At 39.7% G+C, this 22711-nt stretch overlaps 1 protein-coding gene across 12 annotated transcripts in view; it reads left to right on the top strand.

Moving 5' to 3' along the window:
- The window catches only part of LOC137149266 (sodium channel protein type 5 subunit alpha-like), a 319903-nt gene that overhangs the window by 77447 nt on the left and 219745 nt on the right, over positions 1–22711 (top strand). For all 12 annotated transcript variants that reach the window (XM_067542779.1, XM_067542769.1, XM_067542778.1 and 9 more), the window contains exons 5-7: positions 1025–1153; positions 6745–6836; positions 14258–14488. In XM_067542779.1, coding sequence (XP_067398880.1) covers positions 1025–1153; positions 6745–6836; positions 14258–14488 — 452 coding nt within the window. The remainder of the gene's footprint in view (positions 1–1024; positions 1154–6744; positions 6837–14257; positions 14489–22711) is intronic.

Raw genomic sequence — 22711 nt, 5'->3', positions numbered from 1 at the left:
CAATCTGAGTAATTCTACTGATCGTATTAAAAATCCATTCTTTTTTGAAATACTAGAGCTATGTAATTTCAGTTCTTTATTAGAAATAGTACTGAGAGAAATCCCCAGACCTGGCTCATCATACGGTGAAATCCTGGCTCCACTGAAGTCAATGGGGCCAGGATTTCACCCATAAACTCTACTGCATAAAACAGGATCCAGCTCTGAATTTTGTAGCTCAGATCCATTGCTACCGTGCATACAGAATGTGCTCAGTTTTATTCCAAATATCATATTTATCACAAAGGATAACTCATGGAATATTTTTATCCATTTCATCATTCACAGTGAAGAAACTATTGGTAATACACAATTTACTAAGTAAGAAAAAACATGCTTCTGCCCCTTTTTAAAGTCCAGTAGGTTGAAATCATTACATATAATGCATATTTTCAACTAGGACACTGCACTGCTATTTAATGCTCATGAATGTGTTATTTACCACAGACAGTGAAACATCAGGAACTTTGCAGTCAGGGATTTCTTTCTTTTTAATGCATAAGGTGAAGCTGAAACATTATTTAATCTATTGAACATTGATATGGGCGGGGTAGAAAGAGTTGAGAGGTATGAATAGAATTTGTCCCTTAAACATGAGAAATAACAAGGAATGCTGACTAATTCATTCCTTTTCCATTGACTATTGCAGACATGCTTCAAAGTCCAGTAAAGTAACTTTTCTAGATTGTTTTCATGCCTGACTCAATGACTGCAAATCCATCAAGATATGCTGCAATGAAGCTTGCATTCATTATAAGGCTGTCACACATGCTTCCCTCTTTGTCATATGTTCACTCGGTGCACACATGAAGCAGCTCACAAAGGGCCTGATAGCACAGCCATTACTCATATGCGTAACCCTTCTGAAATGAGTAGGAATTTCTCATCTAAGTAGACCGGGCCCTGAGAGAATAAGCTGAGTGCCTCAAAACCTTCTCCATTAACTGCTGATGCTCTTGCTTTTCTTGGACATTTTACTCCCCAGGTACACTTTCACTGGCATTTACACTTTTGAGTCATTGATAAAAATATTGGCAAGAGGATTTTGTATGACAGAATTCACCTTCCTTCGAGATCCTTGGAATTGGCTGGATTTCAGTGTCATTGTTATGGCGTAAGTAACACTTCGTTGTTCTTTTTCAAGAGCCTGACATGCAGTGTAACTACTTTTCACCTGTTCTTTTTAGTAACTGTTCACCAATATATTAGATATTTGTTGTGGCTGAAGTATTGTACTATGGTCTTGTTCCTGAGTGGTTCTAGATATTGGGCAAGTTATTTAACATCTCTGTACCTCCGTTTATCAGCCTGTAAATTGGTTATAATAATACCTGCCTACTTACCAATGATTTTATGAGACTTAATTAATTAATGTTTGTCGGGTGCTATAAGATCCTTGGATGGAAGGTGTTATGAGAATACAAGGATAAAATACGTAATTATATCTGTGTAGTGATAACTGCATTGGAGTAAAAGTTGAAATGCCTTCTGCTTTGTAATACTTCGATCCCTGACACAGGCCACAGAGGTAGCTCTGATGTCTCAGTTAGGACAGTAGCCCTCTCTCACACAGAAAATAGTAACTGGTATGTCTAACGGATTATTAATAAATAATGCGTTTTAATTAGTAGTTACCTAAAATAAAATAAAAATCTTGCAAAAACTGCAAGAGCCAGGACAAATCTCACCACGACCCCCAATAACACACCAAAAGCCAGCAAGGTAATAACACAATTAAAAAGGAAGCAAGAAGTTTTTAGCTTTTCCCCAAAAGATGCCACGGCACTGCACTGGCATGTGTCGAGTGGGGAAGTGCTCAGGAATCGCTGGCCTACAATGGATGTGGTACTGAGAGGAGATTAGAACGTAACAAAGCTTCAGGCTTTGCAACCCTCTCAGTCTATGGTTTTGGTCACCAAACTATGCTCAGCTAACAAGCCCTTTTCCCTCCTGTAATTTAACCAACACTTTTTCTATGGGGGATTTAGGTAAAACCCCTAGTGTTTTTTTTTTTAAGGTAAACAGAAGCTTGTTGCATATACTGGGCACAAAGTCCTCTCACTACTTCCCACCCCATGCTTGAATTGTAAGTCAGTATATTTTGGGTTCTGGCAGTGCAAAGGACCTGGTGAGCAGATGGATCTGTCCAGCCAAGAATATCTCTGGTTTGGCAGAACTCTCAGCTGACACAGAGTCACTCATATCTGGCCCTGTGTCCACCTCGCCATCTGGCTTCAGCAGGGGCAATGGGTGTGAGCAGAATGTGATGAATTCCACTGATGCCCAGATGTAACATGGACCCTTGGGATGGAGGCCTGTGCAAATCATCTCAGAGAATCAGAACCAACAATCAGCCCCAAGATGCTCCCCTCCCGCACATCCTGCTCTAAGCAGATCTCAATGCACAGGATAATCTGGGACATCAGTTTCCACACTCATAAATCTGGAGTGATGCCATGAGGAATCAGCCCCACACTGTATTTTGCAATACAGAAAACACTATTTATTCTGTCATTACATTATTTTCTCTCTTCCTCTCTGCTTTCCCATCCTCCCTCCACTCCTGCTATCTCTGTATCTTTTCTTTCTTTTTTTCCCCCCACCTGTTTTCTGTTACATTTTTCTGTTGTTTCTTTTTTTCCCCACTGAATTTTTGTTCTCTCTTCCCCCTTTCTCCTCCTCTGTTTAAGGTCCCCTTTCAGCAGAATGCAAATTCTGATAACATTGATATTTGAGCTGAATTTCTGACCTCTGATATTTGAGAGAATCCAAAATTAGGTGAAATAAGTGCATCCATCCTGGGTCCAAACACAACTACAGATCTTTGAAATTAGTTGCAAGATACTTGTGTGGGCAGGTTTGGGACCTAAGTTTCTATTAATATTGCTCAAAAGGACAATATTTAGAGGTGTAAAATAATTACCATTATTTTCTATAAAAAATAAGCCCCTTGACTTCAGTGGTCTTTGTCTCAGCCCTAGTATTAAGATGGCCAGATTCAGATTTCTGTAATCCTGAGTTACTCTGGACTTAGCTGAAATCATCCTTTGGGCACACCTCTAATAAACATTTAAAACGATGCACTAAAGACGAGGCACTTTGGGGCCATTTTAGTTGTTTTTTGCATCCGTTTAAGTTCAATATGTTCCTCCGGAAGTGTTGTGGGTGAGCCTTCTTTACTGCATTTAAAAGTAGAATGGAACAATGCACAGGGCAGGGTTCTGCCATCCCTTTCACAGGCACAGGAAGTCAGCGAAGTCACAGAAGCAGGGAAGTGTAGTTCCATTGTGTGTAAGGTGGTGCATGAGGTAAGGAGTTCATGCAAGAGTCTCCAACTCTGGCTTAGCGTGAAGCCATGTTATTCAGCAGCTCCCTCTACCCTAGCAGACCAAGGACTTTAGGGTGGGGTAGGAGTGGACCAGGAGAGAATAACGGTAAGAATAGTTGATCTGCCATTTTGCAGAAGCTACCTAGCCTTGAGGCTGCAAAATGGCTGTGCAATTGCTGCACTGCTGCTTCTCAGCAGAGGAGCGGGGGTGGTATTCTATTCTCGCACTGCATCACAGTACGACTTGAGCTGGGTTAAATTCACTCCTGTGCAGTGAGGGCCAGCACAAAATTTGTGCCCCACTTAGTTTACCTGTATGGGTTTAAGTGGCACATAAGCGGTTCATGGGCCGTTTGCTGACCCTGCTACACTAGCATGAATTTCCCCCACTGTGTGAAGAAACCAGGATTTGACTCATTGGGCCTACAGGACTTTCCCTCTTTTTGATACTGTGTGTGTTTTAGTTCTTGCCAGTGGTATGAAAATGATTTGGAGTCCAATTCTCCTGGCACGGGCTTCATAGCACTCCCACAGAAGGCAAGTGTATAGATGCCATACTTCCTGTGCACTGTAAATGCAGTCCTTGGGTGTCCTGGTATTCCTTTTGCTGGGGCAGAAACAAAACCCAGGCCAGGACATTTGCCAGCTGCAGCTACACCGAGTAGTAGACAGTTTTGTTACTTCATTTCTGTATGTAGCGTCAGCTCATAATAAAGAGTTTATCTTGAAACTGGTCTGCTTGTCGGCAAGATACTTTGGCAAGAGAAAAGGCCTTAGTATATTGCTTCTCAACTGTCTAAATGATTTTTTTTAAATCACTGAAGACCCCCTAAAATAGCGGGTCTGCTGTGAAAAACACACATGGGCAAAACAAAATGATTTCAATAACCGGCTGCTTCAGAATCAGCTTATACTCCTGTTTCCTATTTTAAGCCATTCGGTATTAACATATTTTAATCAAATGTGTTTTTGACAGAATTGAGGGGTTCAGTTATTGGGTAGGGCTGGAATGGAATAAAAACAATCATATTCTTCTCCAGTAGCAAATAGTTCTTCAGGCAGCCAAATAGCTGTGAGAGAGTTTAAATTGATTGCAAGACAATCTGAATGTTATGAATCCTGTTTTCCAGATATTTAACCTGCGGCCAGTGAGAGGCATGGGATAATGGGCTTTCTTCGGCCATGATTTGTACTTTATGTAAATGCAATTTGCAAATCATTAAATCCAGAATTGTATTGAACATCAGGTAGCTCTACAGTCTTGTTTGCTTACAGTTGGTGTGATGCTAGTGATAGTTCTGCCTATGGAACTAGAAGCATGAGCAGTGAATAGTGCGTGAGGATTCGTAATGGGATGGAGAGTACTGAAGTATGTGAGGTTCTATCCCAGACAAATTCATGGGTGTAAAGCTTTGATGTGCCTGGCCAATACATATAATGGTGGCCTGACTTAACTGAACAGTTTTCAGGAGATAAAGTTCTTTTGTCAACAGGTGTTATTGTACAAGTTCCATCATTTCTTGCACAGTTATTGTGTCATTACTGTGCGATAACTGTTTATCTCCCCTCCTGAGCATATCATGGCATCAGTTGTATAGATCATAGATACAGACAGCATCTTTTAGTGCAACGGAACTGATAGCTCACTGAACAGCAAGCACTGCAGATTGTACGCAGGGTCTGTTTTCCATGTCGCACTACAGGATACAATATACAGCATGGTCCTGCACACTCATCGAGATTGCTCTTTAGTTTTTAAATGCTATATTGTCAACAAAAGGCAATATCACTTGCATCATTGCTTAGATGCTCATCCACAGGTTATTAATATGCTCTTACAAATCTGTGGTGAGCAAAACCACATCCACAGGCTGTTGATCATTCATAATTTCTGGGTATTTTGGGAGCTTAATTACATACAACTAAGATGAAATTCAACCCATTGTGGAGGGAGGGTCTACCACTAGGAATGGAATAACAGCTGCAGAAGGAAGTTTTCATACCCCCTCATGCTGCAGAGGGAGTTGTGGTGTTAGTCCTCATTCGGCGGGAATGGAGAGCTGTTGAGAATGAGCTAAGGGAGGAGCTATTTGTTCCAACTTTCCCACAAGACTCTGGAAAGGAGAAGCAATGTTGCTATTGCAGGCTACAATCTGGATTAGCAGGTGTGGAGAGGCTGCTCTTTAACCCCTCTGGAGGTATCTGCACAACCCAGTGAGCTTCATCCTTGAAACACAAATTCCACTGGATAGAGGATCTGCAAGATCTGCAAGATATATACAAATATATTTTCCCATAATCTTACTAGAATGCAGGAGGTTGACTGTCCAGAAGGTGAGGTGATGGACACACTGCATATGATAGACTGAAGGAAATAGCTGTAAGAAACAATCCCAAATCTGAGTTGTCCAATTAGTTACCCTAGCAGTAGCATTTACACTCACAGTTTCTCTCACTTTGCATGAGTATCAGTGACAATGTGATGTGCAAGGCAGTAGAGAGTCAGGACCAGTATTTCTAATGAGAAATGCATTACTGTCGGATTGAAATTATAGTCCTCACTTCAAATGTGTGTTCTGCAATTGCAGACAAAGACGGTGTAAAAAAAAAAAACAAATCATTTTTTCATCATCTCTTGAAGCTCACAACAGCTGTGCAACATACCAAAGGAATATATGAGAAATAATCCCGTGGAATTATTTACATTGATATTTTCTCTTATATTATATATGGTTGATTTAATCTGTTATATCAACATTATTGGGAATATTTTAGACTTTGATTTCCTGTCATAAAGTTTTAAAAAACCCAGGAAAATAATTTTAAAAAAATGTCAGTAATTCCTGGGGGGATTAAAATTGAAAGAAGATGGTAGGATGTGTATAATATGCATTGCTGAGCATTTTTATAACCAACTCCTACTTGTAGTTTTAAAGAAAATGATGCCTAAGACATAAGACTTATAATGTGTGGAACATTTAGCATACTGTACAGTATGATATACTCAGGAAGAATGGCATCTAAGAACAGCCTTTTAAAGTGGATGTACTGTTTGTTCAGATGCGTTCATTCTTATAAGTGAATGCACTATTCATTCAATCCAATAGCATGCTCTATTGTATAATTCCAAATAACTGTGGTTTAATTCTACAGGTATGTAGGAGAATTTGCGAAACTAGTCAATTTTACACCTCTTCGGACTTTCAGGGTATTGAGAGCTTTTAAAACTATTTCAGTAATCCCAGGTAAGAAGCCCTGAACCTTGCATATTGGCTCTCAGCTACAAGTGATTCTCTCTCTGTCTCTCCTTGTCCCCTTTACTGTTGTTTTTTGCTGGCGTTTTGTCATTGTCTATGTGTGACTTTCCCTTGTTACAGATACATAACTGAATTTGTGGACCTGGGCAATGTCTCAGCCTTACGAACGTTCAGAGTACTTCGGGCGCTGAAAACAATCTCAGTCATTTCAGGTGAAAATCAGGTTAAACACTCAGGCTGCAGTTAAACCCTACATGCCATTTCCAGTAGCAAATGCAGTGAATACAAATGACTTAACACAATAGATACTGATTGGGAATGGATGAATGTAGGGAATGTGACCTGTCAATAGAAGACGTTTTTCATATGTTTTTCAATACTGTTGGTGGGCCAAAAGAATCACAATTATTTCCAAAATTACAGAGCTCACTAAAACGAGTACTACTGTATAATAAGCTTTTGTATACAGTGTATCATAAATTGTATCCACAAAGTACTCATTTATGAACCATATGAAAATGGCAATGAAATTCCATTAACATCTTCAGATTCTTATATGAAAAATGAAAGAATATATGATGATCTGAAAACATTTATTAGAACTTGGAAGTGCCTCCGCAGATGAGTCAAAGTTTGTGCTAAAAACTGAACTCCTCTTATGGCTGAAAATGTAGGTAACTTAATTCTTCTGGTGCTGTCTTTTTACATTGAATTGCAGCACTGGATGAAATTCGGGTCCTATCGAAGTCAGTGGGAATTTTGCGATTGACTTCAGTGCAGACAGGATCTCTCCAATTGATTTTTCACATTTCTAATGAAACAATCCCAAAGAGAGCCAGTGTTTTGACATAGTTCCGTTAGTGGATTAGCCCCTTTTCTCATTGTGTGGTTTTAAACAAATTATTTAATCCCGTCTATTGCTGTTATTACTTACCATGATTAATAATAGTTTCAAATTAGTGATTTATTCAGAGATGGGCCCATTGCAGAGCTAGCTCCATGAAGATACATTCTTGCCAAGTGTTATCTATGGACAGGTCACATTCAGCCTCAGTGTTTAAAATATACAACCTGCATGGCACGGTAGAGAAGATAGCAAAAACCGTGCATGGTAGATCCTGTCGATGATTATCCTGAACAGATGTTGGCAATTACATGTCAAATATGTTTGAAAAATTAAGAAGATTGCTCAAAATCTCACAGTCATTTAAGTGTAGTGAAATTTTTCAACCCAGTTGATTGTAAACACTTGTACTATGACACTAAAATCAAAACAAATGACATAACACTCCTGACCATAAATATTTTTGATATCATCTATGATAACCGACAGCCCCACACAGCTTAAAATTGAGGCATAGATTCTGTGGTTAGGATGCACAAGTTTTAAGAACACACTGTGTACAATTAAAGCCAGATTCTGCAAACTTTACTCACGCTGAGTATGTCATTAAAGTTAGTGGAGCTACTTGCAGAGTAAGATAATACTCAGTGTGAGGAAAGGTGGCAAAATCTGGCCTTTAATGAGTAGATTAAGAGGTCTGATGTTTCTAGAAACCTGCAGCATTTCTGTTTTGTGTTTTAATTTGTCATTCTGGAAGGGTAAACCCAAATTAGCAGAAGAGTTTTGTTAAGATTTTTACAATTAGGCTGTTCACGGTGAAAATGTTTCTGCTTGGGAAAGCCTTGGTTTAACTGCAAGATAAGCTCCATGATTTACAGATCACATAAATCAGTAATAGCTAAACAAAAAAACCTAACAGCAAAAAAGCTCTCTCTCCTTAGCCAGTAATTTGAAGACTAACCTGGAGGGACAGTCCTCTCCAGGGGATGCCTTTCAGTTTCCTTCTTGTTTTCAATCTTGAACCACTTCAAAGCAGCGCCAACCCATTTTGCTGAGTTATGTGTGGTAATTCTGTGATGTGTTAAGTAATCAAAGACCTGAGGTAATTTCCAAAATAATAAATCACACTTTTGCCTCATCTGGTTATTTCTTTAAGGAAATACCTGAAATTTGTGAGCTTGGGGAAATTGCTTTCCTGAGGTAATGGGCCAGATCCTCGGCTGGCGTAAGGTTTCCATCCAGCAAAGTGCTCAGGGTGATTTTCAGAAGCCCTCAGCATTAGCCTAACTCTGGTTTAACTGAAATCAATGGGAGTTTTTCCATTGATTTCAATGGGAGCAGTTAGACTAATGCTTAATGCTTTTGAAAATCACACCCTTAAGTATGTGCCTAACTGGATTAGACCCACTGAAGTGAAAGGGTGCATTGAGTTCAATCATCATCTTTTCTTTAGATTTCAGTAATATTATGCCATTTACATTTATACTAGCTGTGAATCTGGCCCAATCAGCATACATTATGTTCAAATGCCATTTTAAAAAAAAATCCCATGTCTCTGATTTCCTCACATATATCCATCAACCTCAGATGCTTCACTGGGGAATAATCAGGGCCTTTTACATTTAAACTTAAAACCCATTATTGTAGGTGATTTTTATTTATTAATTAGAACTTTGCGCCTTGTTTATAGTAATGACAACTAGACATTGTCCATTTAATTTTAAAAGGACCCATAAAATTCTTGAGCCAACCCACTGGGAAACTCAATAACACCAATCAGTGCCTCATTTTGGGTCTGATCTAAATCTCACTGAAGTCGATGGAAATCTTTGTTAATTAACTAGTGACTTCTTTGGGGTTTGGATCAGGCCTTAAGACTTTCTGTTGCATGCAATCTTTCCCTTGACTGCAGAGGACTTCAGATCATACGTTATGTGTATAGGAATCCCCCCAGCCATTCATGATAACTAATAAATAAAATACATTAATTCCTGATATACATAGTCCTTGAAAATTGCCAAATTCAGGCCGTGGAACACTGTCAATAGGAGCAAGCTTTGTAAGCAAGAGCACTCAACTAGAAAGGATGAACAGCAGAACCTAAGTTCAAACGTCTCATCTTCTGTGTTGGGATGTTAGGGAGAGTCGTGTCGGAGATAAATAGGCTCAAGACCTTTGGGGCCTGATCCAGCTCCCACTGAAGTTAGCATGAGTCTTTCATTGACTTTTGGAATTGGATAGGGTCCTGTAAAGACTGTAAATAACACGTTGGTTGTCGTTCGGTACTGAATTTATAGGCAGAACTCAGAGCACAAGTCTTAAGACCTTATGGGTGAAATTTACCTGTGTGTGGAGTGGCAGCTTAAGACCCTAAGCACTATTTAAATCCCACTTATATCCCATCTGAGCCTCACTTTAAGGACTTGTAAGAAGGGGTCTTGTTTTGGCCCTCTCCATAGGGTTGAATTTAATCCTTCTAGTAGCAGCATACACCACCCAAGAAACAGGCAGCCAGCTGGAGGCTCCTGAAGGGCAGCAATCTAACTTGGAAATGGGAAACATATGTTATATGTTAATGTCTTTATATAAGATGAGCCTGACAAAGAATCATATCATTGAGAGATGATCTGCAGAAACACTGACAATCTTAGAAATTTTCCAAGCTAATAAAAAACTGTTAGCTACAGTGTGTGTCTGTGGCTAACAACATAATACATTCATTGGAGTGTATTCTTTTCTCGCTACACACACATAACTCAAACAGACATTAATGAGAACTATGCATATCTCAGGAGATGAGAACAAACAAAGTGATAGCAATCATAGCGCAAGTCACACACTCTGTGGTTTGGTTTTCTTTTTCTTTTCTTTTTCCCGGAATATGCATGAAAATGTCTGATGTACAGTAAGTGATTGCCAACATCTGGTATGGATGATGTGCTAAATAATGCTAATAATCTATTAAATTTCATAGAAGAAATGGATGGTTTTGGGGGATGTTACTGTTTTTCACTGTTTGGTGTTGCTTGCATTTTTTATGGTTTCTGATTTGCTTTTGAATACTTATTTGATTAACCTCTGGTGATGTTCTAATGTGTTAACCTCTACTAGTATTAAGAGTAATATTTTGGGTCAAATCCCACTTGCTTACTCCCTCTGTCTATCTAGGTATACCATAGCATCTGAACTTAGTGGGGCTACTCATGTGAGTAAGGCAAGCAGGATTTGGCCTTAAAGTGTGGAAAGAATGTAGTCATTCAGAAGAACATTTCATTAATTAATCTGTAAGACCCTGATCCAAAGTCCATTAATGTTAATTGACTAGTGACTTCTATGAGCTTTGGATCAGGCCTTAAGACTTTCTGTTGCATGCTGCCCAGTTTGGTGCTTGACCTGCAGAAGTTAAATAAAGGCCTTTAATGCTCTATAAATAGTACATTTTATTAAGCTGTCTTGCAGAGCTCTCATTGGCGTTATTTCAAAGGAAGATTAGTTCCATATAAGATTTAATAGTTGTCTAAATTTGAATACATGTAGCAATTACCTTTTTTAAAAAACACAGAGATAGACTCTGGAAAATGCAGAACACCTGCCGCAAGGTTCTGAGTGCCCTCAACTCCATTGACTCAGCCCTCATGCCACCATGCCCATAGCGTTTTGGGTAGTGTTGACTTAAATATGTGATCTAGTGATACACAAGCGGAGTGACAATGAGAATGACAGATACTTCCCTGACCACATCTGGATTTTGTACAATGAGAAAAAAATACAGTGATCTTGCAAGAAATATTCCAAGTCCCCTTATGGGGTGATCCAGAAAAATGCAACAATGCTCCAGTAAAAGTGAAATAAGAGTAATTTATTTGTAATCAATAATTATAATTTTATAAAGCTCTTTTCCACTTCACTGCCCATGGTCCTTTACATTCTTAAGAAAACATGAATAAATAAAATGGAAAACCATCTTAAAAATGGAAAGTTCTGATCCCTGCAAAGATTAAACATATAAAATGAACGTGAGAGGATAATCTTTCCATTTAAAACCATAGTAACTAAACTGATAGAATAAGTTTCAGAATTTGAACTTAATGTTAACAGTAGGAGGTTCTGAACTTGCAAACCTTTTCTCATGTTGTGTGTCCCTTACCTGTGCAAATAGGTATTTTCAGGATTGGGTCCTAATATTGTCCTTACTCATGCAAGGAGTCCCATTCTTCCTCCTCATGTGAGTAAGGATTTGCAGATTCAAGACTCTAATTGCCAAGTAGTGTGGGAGATACACACAATAAGTTACTGTGTGAGATGCCTTGATATCTTTTGACGTATTATTAGGTATCTTGCAAGCTAACTCGTGTTACTGCTATACTAAAATCGTACTCTGAGCTTGAATTGATATTAATAAAGTGGATGTCCTGCAGGACTTTCACGTGGATTACTGTGGGAAAAGTGTAAAGGATTAGCATTTGTGGGTTAGCTACTTTTCCCCCTCTAAGACCCAATTTTTATTCATACACCCCCAAGTTTCAGCAACTGCAAAAATGAAAATGGCAGTATATGTAGAAAGGAGCCAACGATGAAAGCTCAAAGCATGTCAGTGAGTTAAATAAAAAACAATTAAAAAAACTGCCCTAATGTATTTAGAAGTGATTTTCTAACTGGCTGTTTTGTTACTGTTCAATTTAAAACCTTAACAGTCTGGTCCTGTTTTAATTTATAGCCGCTCTGCTCCATGGATTTGTGTGGGAGTATTACCTGATTTGGGCTGTAACCAAACCTTACACAGCAAGGCAGAATGCATTCTCTCATTGGGAGACCTATTTCTTCTTGATTTGTTCACGTTCATTTGGGGGCCAGATTATCAAAGAGCTTCACTCCCATTTAGATGCCAAAGTAAGTGGCCAGATTTCCAGAATAGTTCGGTACACTCAAAAATCTGGCCCTTCTCTAACAAACTGGGGAGCCCTTTTGAAAATCTGGCCCCCTGGGGGGTGCTGAGCACTTGAAAATCTGGCCCTGAGTTGTTTTCAAAATCTGGTTCTTGGATAACATTTGCTCTACAAAGCTTGTCTTTTGCCACTGTGCAGAGGGAGAAATGTTGCAGCCCTTTCTGTCCTGCCATGGCGCAAACTGGCTTTGCACAGGGAATCCAAGAGAGGTTGGTGGGGAAACATGGCCTTCCTACAGCCTAGTAGTTCAGTATGTAATGGCTACATGGCCATTCGCCTGCCATTAATACATTTAATGGACTATGGTAACAGCTGTACCCTGTACAGAAATGTAATTTGTTTAAGCTTGTGGGTCCTGGTTGTGGCAGATCCATTGGCCATGCTGAGATTTTAACCAGCTTTAGAAACAGCTATTTCCTTTGGTTTTTGCAAAACGTTTGAGGAGAAAACAGAAAAGGTTTTGCTTTCTTACAGCCCCTCATCTGTTTTTCTTTTTGTTGTTGTTTTTATAATCTATTTTTAGATTCCCCCTCCCCCCCAATGCAGCTTTAATCCCACTCTCATGGATGTTTAGTGCTATAGGGTGGAATTCCTGGAAATCAAGATGATGTTCAGTGGGCAAGCCAACTCATTATGAATATTTCCCATAAGTAACTTCACTTGCTTTTTCTTGCATTTTTTCTTTTAATTTAATTCCCTTTAATGCTACCATATTAGTGTCATTAAGGACCAGAAGCACTAGTTACTGTTAACCGAATATTCATTAAATATCAATGTTAATTAAAGAACATAGCTGCTATTGGCATCTAGATGTCCTCCTAGATATTTATGATAAATAAGATGGCTTTTGTAAAAGTAATATGTCTTCCTTGGTGCTATTTACATAATGTAGCATGAGTTCATACTGTGCTGATCTCAGGGAACCCTTTTAAAGCAAGCAGTGTTTTTTGAGCAAATGGCATTTTTTTTTCTTCTTTTTTCTTTTCTTTTCTTTTCTTTTCTTTCAAGCAAGCCCACATTTTATATACAAAATGTGTTAAATTGGGTTGGCCCAAGTCCTCAGTCTTTGTAATGAGATGTCTTCTGTCTGTCTTGGCCATATATTATAAAATGATTAGCCTTGCGTAGGCATTTGCTTTCCTTTGCTGGATATCCCATTCTCACATCACTCACTTAGCAATTAATTTTTACTGCTTTTTAGATTGTCCACATATTTAATCTCACATTAAGGTTCAAATCCTCTCATTTTATGCAAACTAGTTGAAGTTTAGCAGGACTATTTGCATGAGTAAAGCAAGCAGGATTTGGCCCTATTATTTAAGCTGTTCAGACAGAAAGCAGAACACCCGTGCGTCTTCATCTGATTACAAGTGATAACATTTTCAAAAGTGCCCTAATGACTTAGGCTTCTAAATCCAATTTTCAAAAATCTTAGGCACTTTTGAAAATGTTAGCATGCAGCTGACAAGTCAGTTATCTAAATCTTTAGTGTTTCATTTTACATATAATATGCACCTAAAATTCATTGAAATATAACATACTGTCTATACAATTTTGTGTCTCACTGCTTGCCTTTTTGTTCAGTCAAATATTTTTCTCTTTGTTTTTAATAGCTTTTTCATTTAAAAATAATAGGAATAAATTTGTCCAAAATATTAGGCCCAAACTATATTTTCACATGAATCAGTTCTGCTTTGTTTGTGCCATCAGTTGGCAAATATGTAATATAGACCCTTTGACTAGGTACTGTAACTGCTGTTCAGAGTTTCAACTCTCTAAAGGAATTAACTATACCTTTGTTCCCGCTTCTAAGTCTATAAACTCTTGGCTTTTATCTCCCCAGGATTGAAGACCATTGTAGGTGCACTTATCCAGTCTGTTAAGAAACTTGCTGATGTGATGATCCTGACCGTTTTCTGCTTGAGTGTCTTTGCCCTTATAGGCCTCCAGCTCTTTATGGGCAATTTGAGACATAAGTGTGTCAGGGACTATACTGAATTTAACTCTACCAATGGCACATTTTATTCAGGCGTTCAGAAGTGGAATTCCTCGGATGATTTTCTTAATGACCCAGGTAAACTGTTCTCTTTAACCTTTTAAGTTAATTATTTGTCTCTTTGCATTACGATAATCAAAACCTATGTACAAAACAATTAGTGCTAAAATATGAATGGACCAACTCCTCCCCCAGAACAGTATTATTCACAATGGCCAAAGGGTTTGGAAATCTCCAGGTGGCATTTCCTAATGGCTGTGGTGCCACCATATTTTTGCTTCATTGTTGGAAGCAGTGCTACCAGTTGGCACCTCATAGGCTGATGTGATAATGACTGAAACACGTATTGCGGTGTTGCCATTTCTTGAGACTTTTTTTTTTGTGTGTGTGTGTCACAATATTTGATATTTTTTGTAAAGCCCTAGTCAGGTGATTAGATGAAAATCTCACCTCTCTCACTCTTTTTTCTTTTCTTTTTTTTTTAAAGTAAGTTTCCAGCTCTCATAGTTAGTGGGAAAAGCTTGAAAATGTGAACCCTAAAGACTCAGAAACCAAAAGGCAAATAAAATGAACCCAACCATTTATTAATGTTAAAAATCTCATGATTTTATTTGCAAATCTTTTTATTGAAGTCTCTCTATGGAGTTGGCAATATTGCATTGTCTAGTGTTGTGTTAACATTACCAGAAGGCGTGCTTGCTATGTCAAAACATTTTAAAACAATCTATAGTTTGCTGTTCTTTGAATTAGAAGTAAAAATATGTTAATAAAACTCATATATCAAAATTTTAAAAATTGCCTTTCATGTAAATAAACTTCGCTGTCATAATGAATACCTCAGCTATTGACAAAAGGCCTGATACAAAGCCCATGGAAGTCAAAAGAAGATTTTCATCGATTTCAATGGGCATTGGATCAAGCCCTAAATAATATAATGCTGCTGCTGAGGAAAAGTAGATTATAGTAGCATGACAGATGTGCCTTATGGATAATTTATGAAAGGTGAAATCTGAGTATTTTGTTACTTTATTTTGAGAGGAAGGACAGCCTAGTGGTTAGGACACTAACCTGCAATTCAGGAGATTTGGGTCCAGTTCCCAGCTCCACCATAGACTTCATGGGTGATGACTTAGGGCTAGAACTTTTTAGGTGTTAGGCTGTCTAAAAATGCAGAAAGGTGCATCTTTCAGCACCTAAATGCTTTTAAAAATATGGCCCTTAGTGTCTCTGTGTATCAGTTTTCCATCTGTAAAAAACGGATAATACTTCCCTATTTAAAAATAATAGGAATAAATTTGTCCAAAATATTAGGCCCAAACTATATTTTCACATGAATCAGTTCTGCTTTGCTTGTGCCATCAGGTGGCAAATATGTAATATAGACCCTTTGAGTAGGCACTGTATCTGTTGTGAGGATAAATACATTAAAGCCTGTGAGATGCTCAGGTTCTACAGTAATGGGTGGCAGGAGAAAACCCTTGGCTAAACAGGTAGGATGGAGAGGGTAAGAGACTCTGGCTCACTGTGTATAAAAGTCGGGAAGGGCATACATTGGAATTGTCTCTGTACAAATATAACAAAGGTGATACATAATTAATGTGATACGGGAAATACCTTTTTTTACTCAGGGGGAATTTTGCCTATTATGTAAATAACAGCCTTGGTGGGGTGATGGATTTGACTGGGTTAGAGTTTGGCCATGTTGTATTCAGAGTAAAAATACCAATTAAAGGTTTTAACATGTCTTTATAATGATGGAAAATGAAGACAAAGTAGGTAGTGGTGTTCAATTACAAGTGGCAGACAGAAGTCATTTAAACAAAACAGTGCTTTACAAAGCAATAGCACACATCTCAAGCCTCACATAATATATCCACTAACTTGGAGTACAATGTCTAATTTCAGTCACCTTTGTAGTTAATTTGGAGAGAGATTAGCATTGGGCAACAAAGATGATAAATGAAATTGTAAATTCTTAGCTATGGGGTGAGATTAAAAAACAGGTCTTCCAACATGACAAATGAAAGGTGACTTGAAGTATTTAAAGCATGGGTTATTATAAAATTAAGCCTGTTGATTTGTTTAAAGCTCTTGGACAAACTAGAGCTAAGGGACATGGATTTCATCTTAAAGACTCTATGTGTAAAAATGTAAAACAAATTTAAGGCTTGAGGTTGTTGTTTTTCTTCTTCTTCAGAAATAATGTGAAATAGGTAGAATGGGCTTCCAATGGAAGAGGTGGCGTCACGAGGCAGCAATGTATATAAGTAACAATAGGGTGCTGAACACTGAGCATGTCTGAAAATCTGGCATTTCTGTATATACTTTCACAGGAGCTGAGCTGTTTGTAAATCTGTCCCCAGCTGTGGACACTGAACATTTGAAAATCTGGCCCTTGGAGACCAAAAGTTTTAAAAGTGACTAATGGTTTTGGATACATCAGTTTTTAGATATCCAGTTGGAGAAGTCGTAAAGGGGCCTGCTTTTCAGAAAGTGCTGAGCACACACCCTTTAAGGTGCCCCAGGTTGGGCATTAGGGTGACCAGATAGCAAGTGTGAAAAACTGGGGCAGGGGGTGAGGGGTAATAGGCACTTGTAGAAGAAAAAGCCTCCAATATTGGGACTGACCCTATAAAATCGGGACATCTGGTAACTCTATTGGACATCCAAATATTGAAATACCTGAAATCATTAGTCACTTTTGGCCGGATTACTATATGAAATCTGGTATGTTAAAGTGTATTAGCTCTGTGCTATTCAGTAGCTTTCTGTGGGCCAGGAGGGAATTTTCCAGGGATCTTGCTATAGGGCTTCTTGAATGGTAGTATTTTTGCTTTCCTCTGGCACTATACGGTATATAAATGAATCATAGAATCATAGAGTTCGAAGGGACCTCAGAAGGTCATCTAGTCCAACCCCCTGCTCAGAGCAGGACTAACCTCAGTTAAATAATCCCAGTGAGGGTTTTGTCAAGCCACAGCTTAAAAAACGCTAAATATGGAGATTCCACCACCTCCCTAGGTAACCCATTCCAGTGCTTCATCACCCTCCTAGTGAAAAACTTTTTCCTAATGTCCAACCTAGACCTCCCCCCCTGCAACTTGAGACCATTGCTCCTAGTTCTGTCATCTGTCACCACTGAGAACAGCTTAGCTCCATCCACCCTGGAACCCCCTTTCAGGTAGTTAAAGGCTGCTATCAAATCCCTCCTCATTCTTCTCTTCTGTAGACTGAACAAGCCTAGTTCCTTCAGCCTCTCTTCATAAGTCTTGTGCTCCAGCCCCCTCATCATTTTTGTTGCCCTCCGCTGAACTCTCTCTAACTTCTCTACATCCTTGTTGTAGTGGGAGGCCCAAAACTGGACACAATACTCCAAATGCGGCCTCACCAATGCCGAATAGAGGGGAATGATCACTTCCCATGATCTGCTGGCAATGCTCCTACTAATGCAGCCCAGTATGCTACTAGCCTTCTTGGCAACCAGGGCACATTGCTGACTCATATCCAGCTTCTTATCCACTGTTACCCCCAGGTCCTTTTCTGCAGAACTGCTGCCTAGCTCGTCGGTCCCCAGTCTGTAGCTGTGCATGGGATTCTTCCGTCCTAAGTGCAGGATTCTGCACTTGTCCTTGTTGAACCTCATTAGATTTCTTTTGGCCCAATCCTCCAGTTTGTTTAGGTCGTTCTGTATCCTATCCCTCCCTTCCAGGGTATCTACCGCTCCCCCCAGTTTAGTGTCATCCGCAAACTTGCTGAGGGTGCAATCTACCCCATCCGCCAGATCATTGATGAAGATGTTGAACAAAACCGGCCCCAGGACCGACCCCTGGGGCACTCCACTTGTGACCGGCTGCCAGCTAGACATGGAGCCATTGATCACGACTCGTTGAGCCCTATGCTCTAGCCAGCTCTCTATCCATTTTATAGTCCATTCATCCAACCCATACTTCCTTAACTTGCTGATAAGAATACTGTGAGAGACCGTAACAAAATCTTTGCTAAAGTCAAGGTATATCACGTCCACCTCTTTCCCCACATCCACAGAGCCAGTCACCTCTTCATATAAAGCAATCAGGTTGGTCAGGCATGACTTTCCCTTGGTGAATCCGTGTTGACTGTTCCTGATCACCTTCCTCTCTTCCAAGTGCCTTAAAATGGATTCCTTGAGGATCTTCTCCATGATTTTTCCAGGGATTGAGGTGAGGCTGACCAGTCTGTAGTTGCCCGGTTCCTCTTTCCTCCCTTTCTTGCAGATGGGCACTATATTTGCTTTTTTCCAGTCATCAGGGATGTCCCCCAATTGCCACGAGCTTTCAAAGATAATAGCCAATGGTTCTGAAATCACATCAGCCAACGCCCTCAGCACCTTCGGGTGCATTGCATCCGGCCCCATGGACTTGTGTATGTCCAATCTTTCTAAATAGTCTTGGACCTGTTCCTTTAGTACTGCGGGATGTTCACCTCCTTCCCATTCTGTGCCACCCAGTGAAGCAGTCTGGGAGCTGACCTTGTCTGTGAAGACAGAGGCAAAAAAGGCATTGAGTACCTCAGCTTTCTCCACATCCTCTGTCACTAGGTTGCCTCCCCCATTCTGTAAGGGGCCCACACTTTCCCTAATCTTCCTCTTGTTGGTAACATACCTGTGGAAACCCTTCTTGTTCCCCTTCATTTCCCTTGCTAGCTGCAACTTTAATTGTGCTTTGGCCTTCATGTCTTCATTCCTGCACATTCGAGCAGTATTTTTATAATCCTCCCTAGTTATCTGACCAAGCTTCCACTTCTTGTAAGCTTCTTTTTTGTGTTTAACTTCACCAAAGACTTCTTTGTTAAGCCAAGCTGGATGCTTACCATATTTGCTATTCTTTCTGCACATTGGGATGGTTTGTTCCTGTGCCCTCAATAAGGTCTCTTTAAAATACAGCCAGCTCTCTTGGATTCCTTTCCCCTTCATATTAGCCTCCCAGGGGATCCTGCCCATCAGCTCCCTGAGGGAGTCAAAGTCTGCTTTTTTGGGTCCGTATCCTGCTGTTCTCCTTTCTTCCTTTTGTCAGGATCCTGAACTCGACCATCTCATGGTCAATGCTGCCTAGGTTGCCACCCACTTCTACTTCCCCTACCAAATCTTCCCTGTTTGTGAGCAGCAGGTCAAGAGAAGCACGGCCCCTAGTTGGCTGCTCCAGCACTTGCACCAGGAAGTTGTCCGCAACACTATCCAAAAACTTCCTGGATTGTTTGTGCTCTGCTGTATTGCTCTTCCAGCAGATGTCAGTGTGATTGATGTCCCCCATGAGAATCAGGTCCTGTGAACTGGAAACTTTCCCTAGCTGACCAAAGAAAGCCTCATCTACCTCGTCCTCCTGGTCTGGTGGTCTATAACAGACACCCACCACGACATCACCCTTATTGTTCTTGCTTCTAAGCTTAACGCAGAGACTCTCAACTGGCTTATCTCCAGTTTCATACTGGAGCTCAGAGCAATCATAGTGCTCTCTTACATACAGTGCAACTCCTCCACCCTTTCGCCCCTGCCTGTCCTTCCTGAACAGTTTATACCCATCCATGACAGTGCTCCAGTCGTGTGAGTTACTCCACCAAATATCTGAGAAAGTGTTGATTAAAAAAAAAATCGATATGATATTGACTAAAGGTGGCAACTTTTTTCAACTTCACACTGATCACAGTTCTTCACTGAACTGTCTTTGCATTTATCAAGACTGAATTCTGTCTTTCACCATGTTGCCCATTCACTTAGCTTGGTGGGTCCCTCTGATGTTCTTTTTCTAGACTTGATTCACCTAAATAATTTTATCTGCAAATTCTGCCACTTCACTGCTCTCCCCATTTCCCCTATTGTTAATAAACATATTAAATACTATCTGTCTTAGGACACCCTGCTGTCAACCTTCTTCCAGGACAAAAAATTCATACCCTTTGTTTTCTGTCTCTGATTCTTTTGGATTACAAGTCTGAATATTTTTTTTTTTTTTAGTATGAGTGGGGCGAGTTTTTCAGGTTCCACCCACTATCTGTAATCATAAATGCACTAGGTCTTTCTAAAGCTTTTGATTTCAGTTCAATTGTGTGAAATGTGTCAGAAAACAACATTTCCAGACAGCATATTTAAGCACTTTGCTGCATATTGATGTAAAGCATATGTCTAAACCAGTGGTGCTCAATATGCGTCGTATTCCGTTCAGCCTACAGGTTTAATGGTTGTGCCTGCTGTGATTAGCCAGCCTGGGAAATGTGGCATGCGATTATTTTAAAGGCTGTTAAAATCCAGCATGCATATTTATCTCTAGACATCTCATGTCTCATCTGCCTTGTCACAGTCACAGGCCTGCTATGGAAGGCACAGTAGAGGCCACTCTAGTAAAGGTTGTGTTTGTCTTTCTATTCCAACCCCTTGTTTTTAGTCATTGATACATTTTGGAAAAGTCCACCTTTTGACTTGATAGTGACATCTTGAGGGGGAAAAATTCTAATGTGCTTTTAAAAATCAATTTCATTTAATCTGGGACCACAAACAGTATTATGCTAATCATAATCATATGGCTATTGTGTGACATCATTGCTCCCCTCAGCCTTCTTTTGGTTAGGCTAAACAAGCCAAGCTCTTTAAGTCTCCTCTCATAAGGCAGGTTATCCATTCCTCGGATCATCTCAGTAGCCTTTCTCTGCACCTGTTCCAGTTTGAATTCATCTTTCTTAAACATGAGAGACCAGAACTGCACACAATATTCCGGATGAGGTCTGACCAATGCCTTGTATAATGGTACTAACACCTCCCTATCTTTACTGGAAATACCTCCCCTGATGCATCCTAGGACCGCATTAGCTTTTTTCAGAGCCACATTACATTGGCGGTTCATAGTCATCCTGTGATCAACCAATATGCCCAGGTCCTTCTCTTCCTCTGTGACTTCCAACTGATGCATCCCCAGCTTATAGCAAAAGTTCTTGTTATTAGTCCCTAAATGCATGACCTTGCACTTTCCACTATTAAATTTCATCCTATTTCTATTACTCCAGTATACAGGGTCATCCAGATCTTGTTGTATGATATCCCGGTCCTTCTCTGTATTAGCAATACCTCCCAACTTTGTGTCATCCGCAAACTTTATTAGCACACTCCCACTTTTGTGCCAAGGTCAGTAATAAAAAGGTTAAATAAGATTGGTCCCAAGACCGATCCCCGAGGAACTCCACTGGTAACCTCCCTCCAGCCTGACAGTTCACCTTTCAGTATGACTCGTTGTAGTCTCCCTTTAACCAGTTCCTATCCACCTTCCAATTTTCATATTAATCCCCATCTTTTCCAATTTAACTAATAATTCTCCACGTGGAACCATATCAAATGCCTTACTGAAATCTAGGTAAATTAGATCCACTTCATTCTCTTTGTCTAAAAAATCTATTATTGTCTCAAAAAAGAAGATAAGGTTAGTCTGGCACAAGCTACCTTTTGTAAAATCAAGTTGTATTTTGTCCCAATTACCATTAACCTCAATGTCCTTAACTACTTTCTCTTTCAAAATTTTTTCCAGCATCTTGCATACTACTGAGGTCAAACTAACAGGCCTGAAATTACGCAGATTGCTTTTTTTCCCTTTCTTAAAAATAGGAACTATGTTTGCAATTCTTGAGTCATACGGTACAACTCCTGCATTTACAGATTCATTAAAAATCCTTGCTAATGGACTTGCAATTTCATGTGCCAGTTCCTTTGATATCCTTGGATGGAGATTATCTGGGTCCCCCCAATTTAGTCCCATTAAGGTATTCGAGTTTGGCTTCTACCTCTGATATGGTAATTTCTACCTCCATATCCGCAATTCCACTAGCCCCCCTGCCACTATCCCTAAGATCTTCATTAGACTCATTAAAAAGTGAGGAAAACTATTTGTTCAGGTATTGGGCCATGCCTAGATTATCCTTAACCTCCACCCCATCCTCAGTGCTTTGTGGTCCCACTTCTTCTTTCTTTGTTTTCTGCCTATTTATATGGCTATAGAACCTTTTACTCTTGGTTTTTATTCCCTTTGCAAGGTCCAACTCTACTTGGCTTTTGGCCTTTCTCACTTTGTCTCTACATATTCTGACCTCCAAGAGATAACTTTCCTTGCTGATCCCTCCCATCTTTCACTCCTTGTAGGCTATCTCTTAATCACCTGTCTGAGATGCTTGCTCATCCAGCTTGACCTACAACCCCTGCCTATACATTTTTTCCTCTTCCTTGGGATGTAGGCTTCAGATAGTTCCTGTAACTTTGACTTGAAGTAATTCCAAGTCTCCTGTGTC

The sequence above is a fragment of the Emydura macquarii genome, unplaced genomic scaffold, assembly GCF_026122565.2.
Source record: "Emydura macquarii macquarii isolate MOO-44397 ecotype Brisbane River unplaced genomic scaffold, CSIRO-AGI_Emac_v2 contig_719, whole genome shotgun sequence".
NCBI lineage: Eukaryota > Metazoa > Chordata > Testudines > Chelidae > Emydura > Emydura macquarii.
Note: the sequence above shows the minus strand (reverse complement) of the source record. Positions and strands in the feature narration are given on the sequence as shown.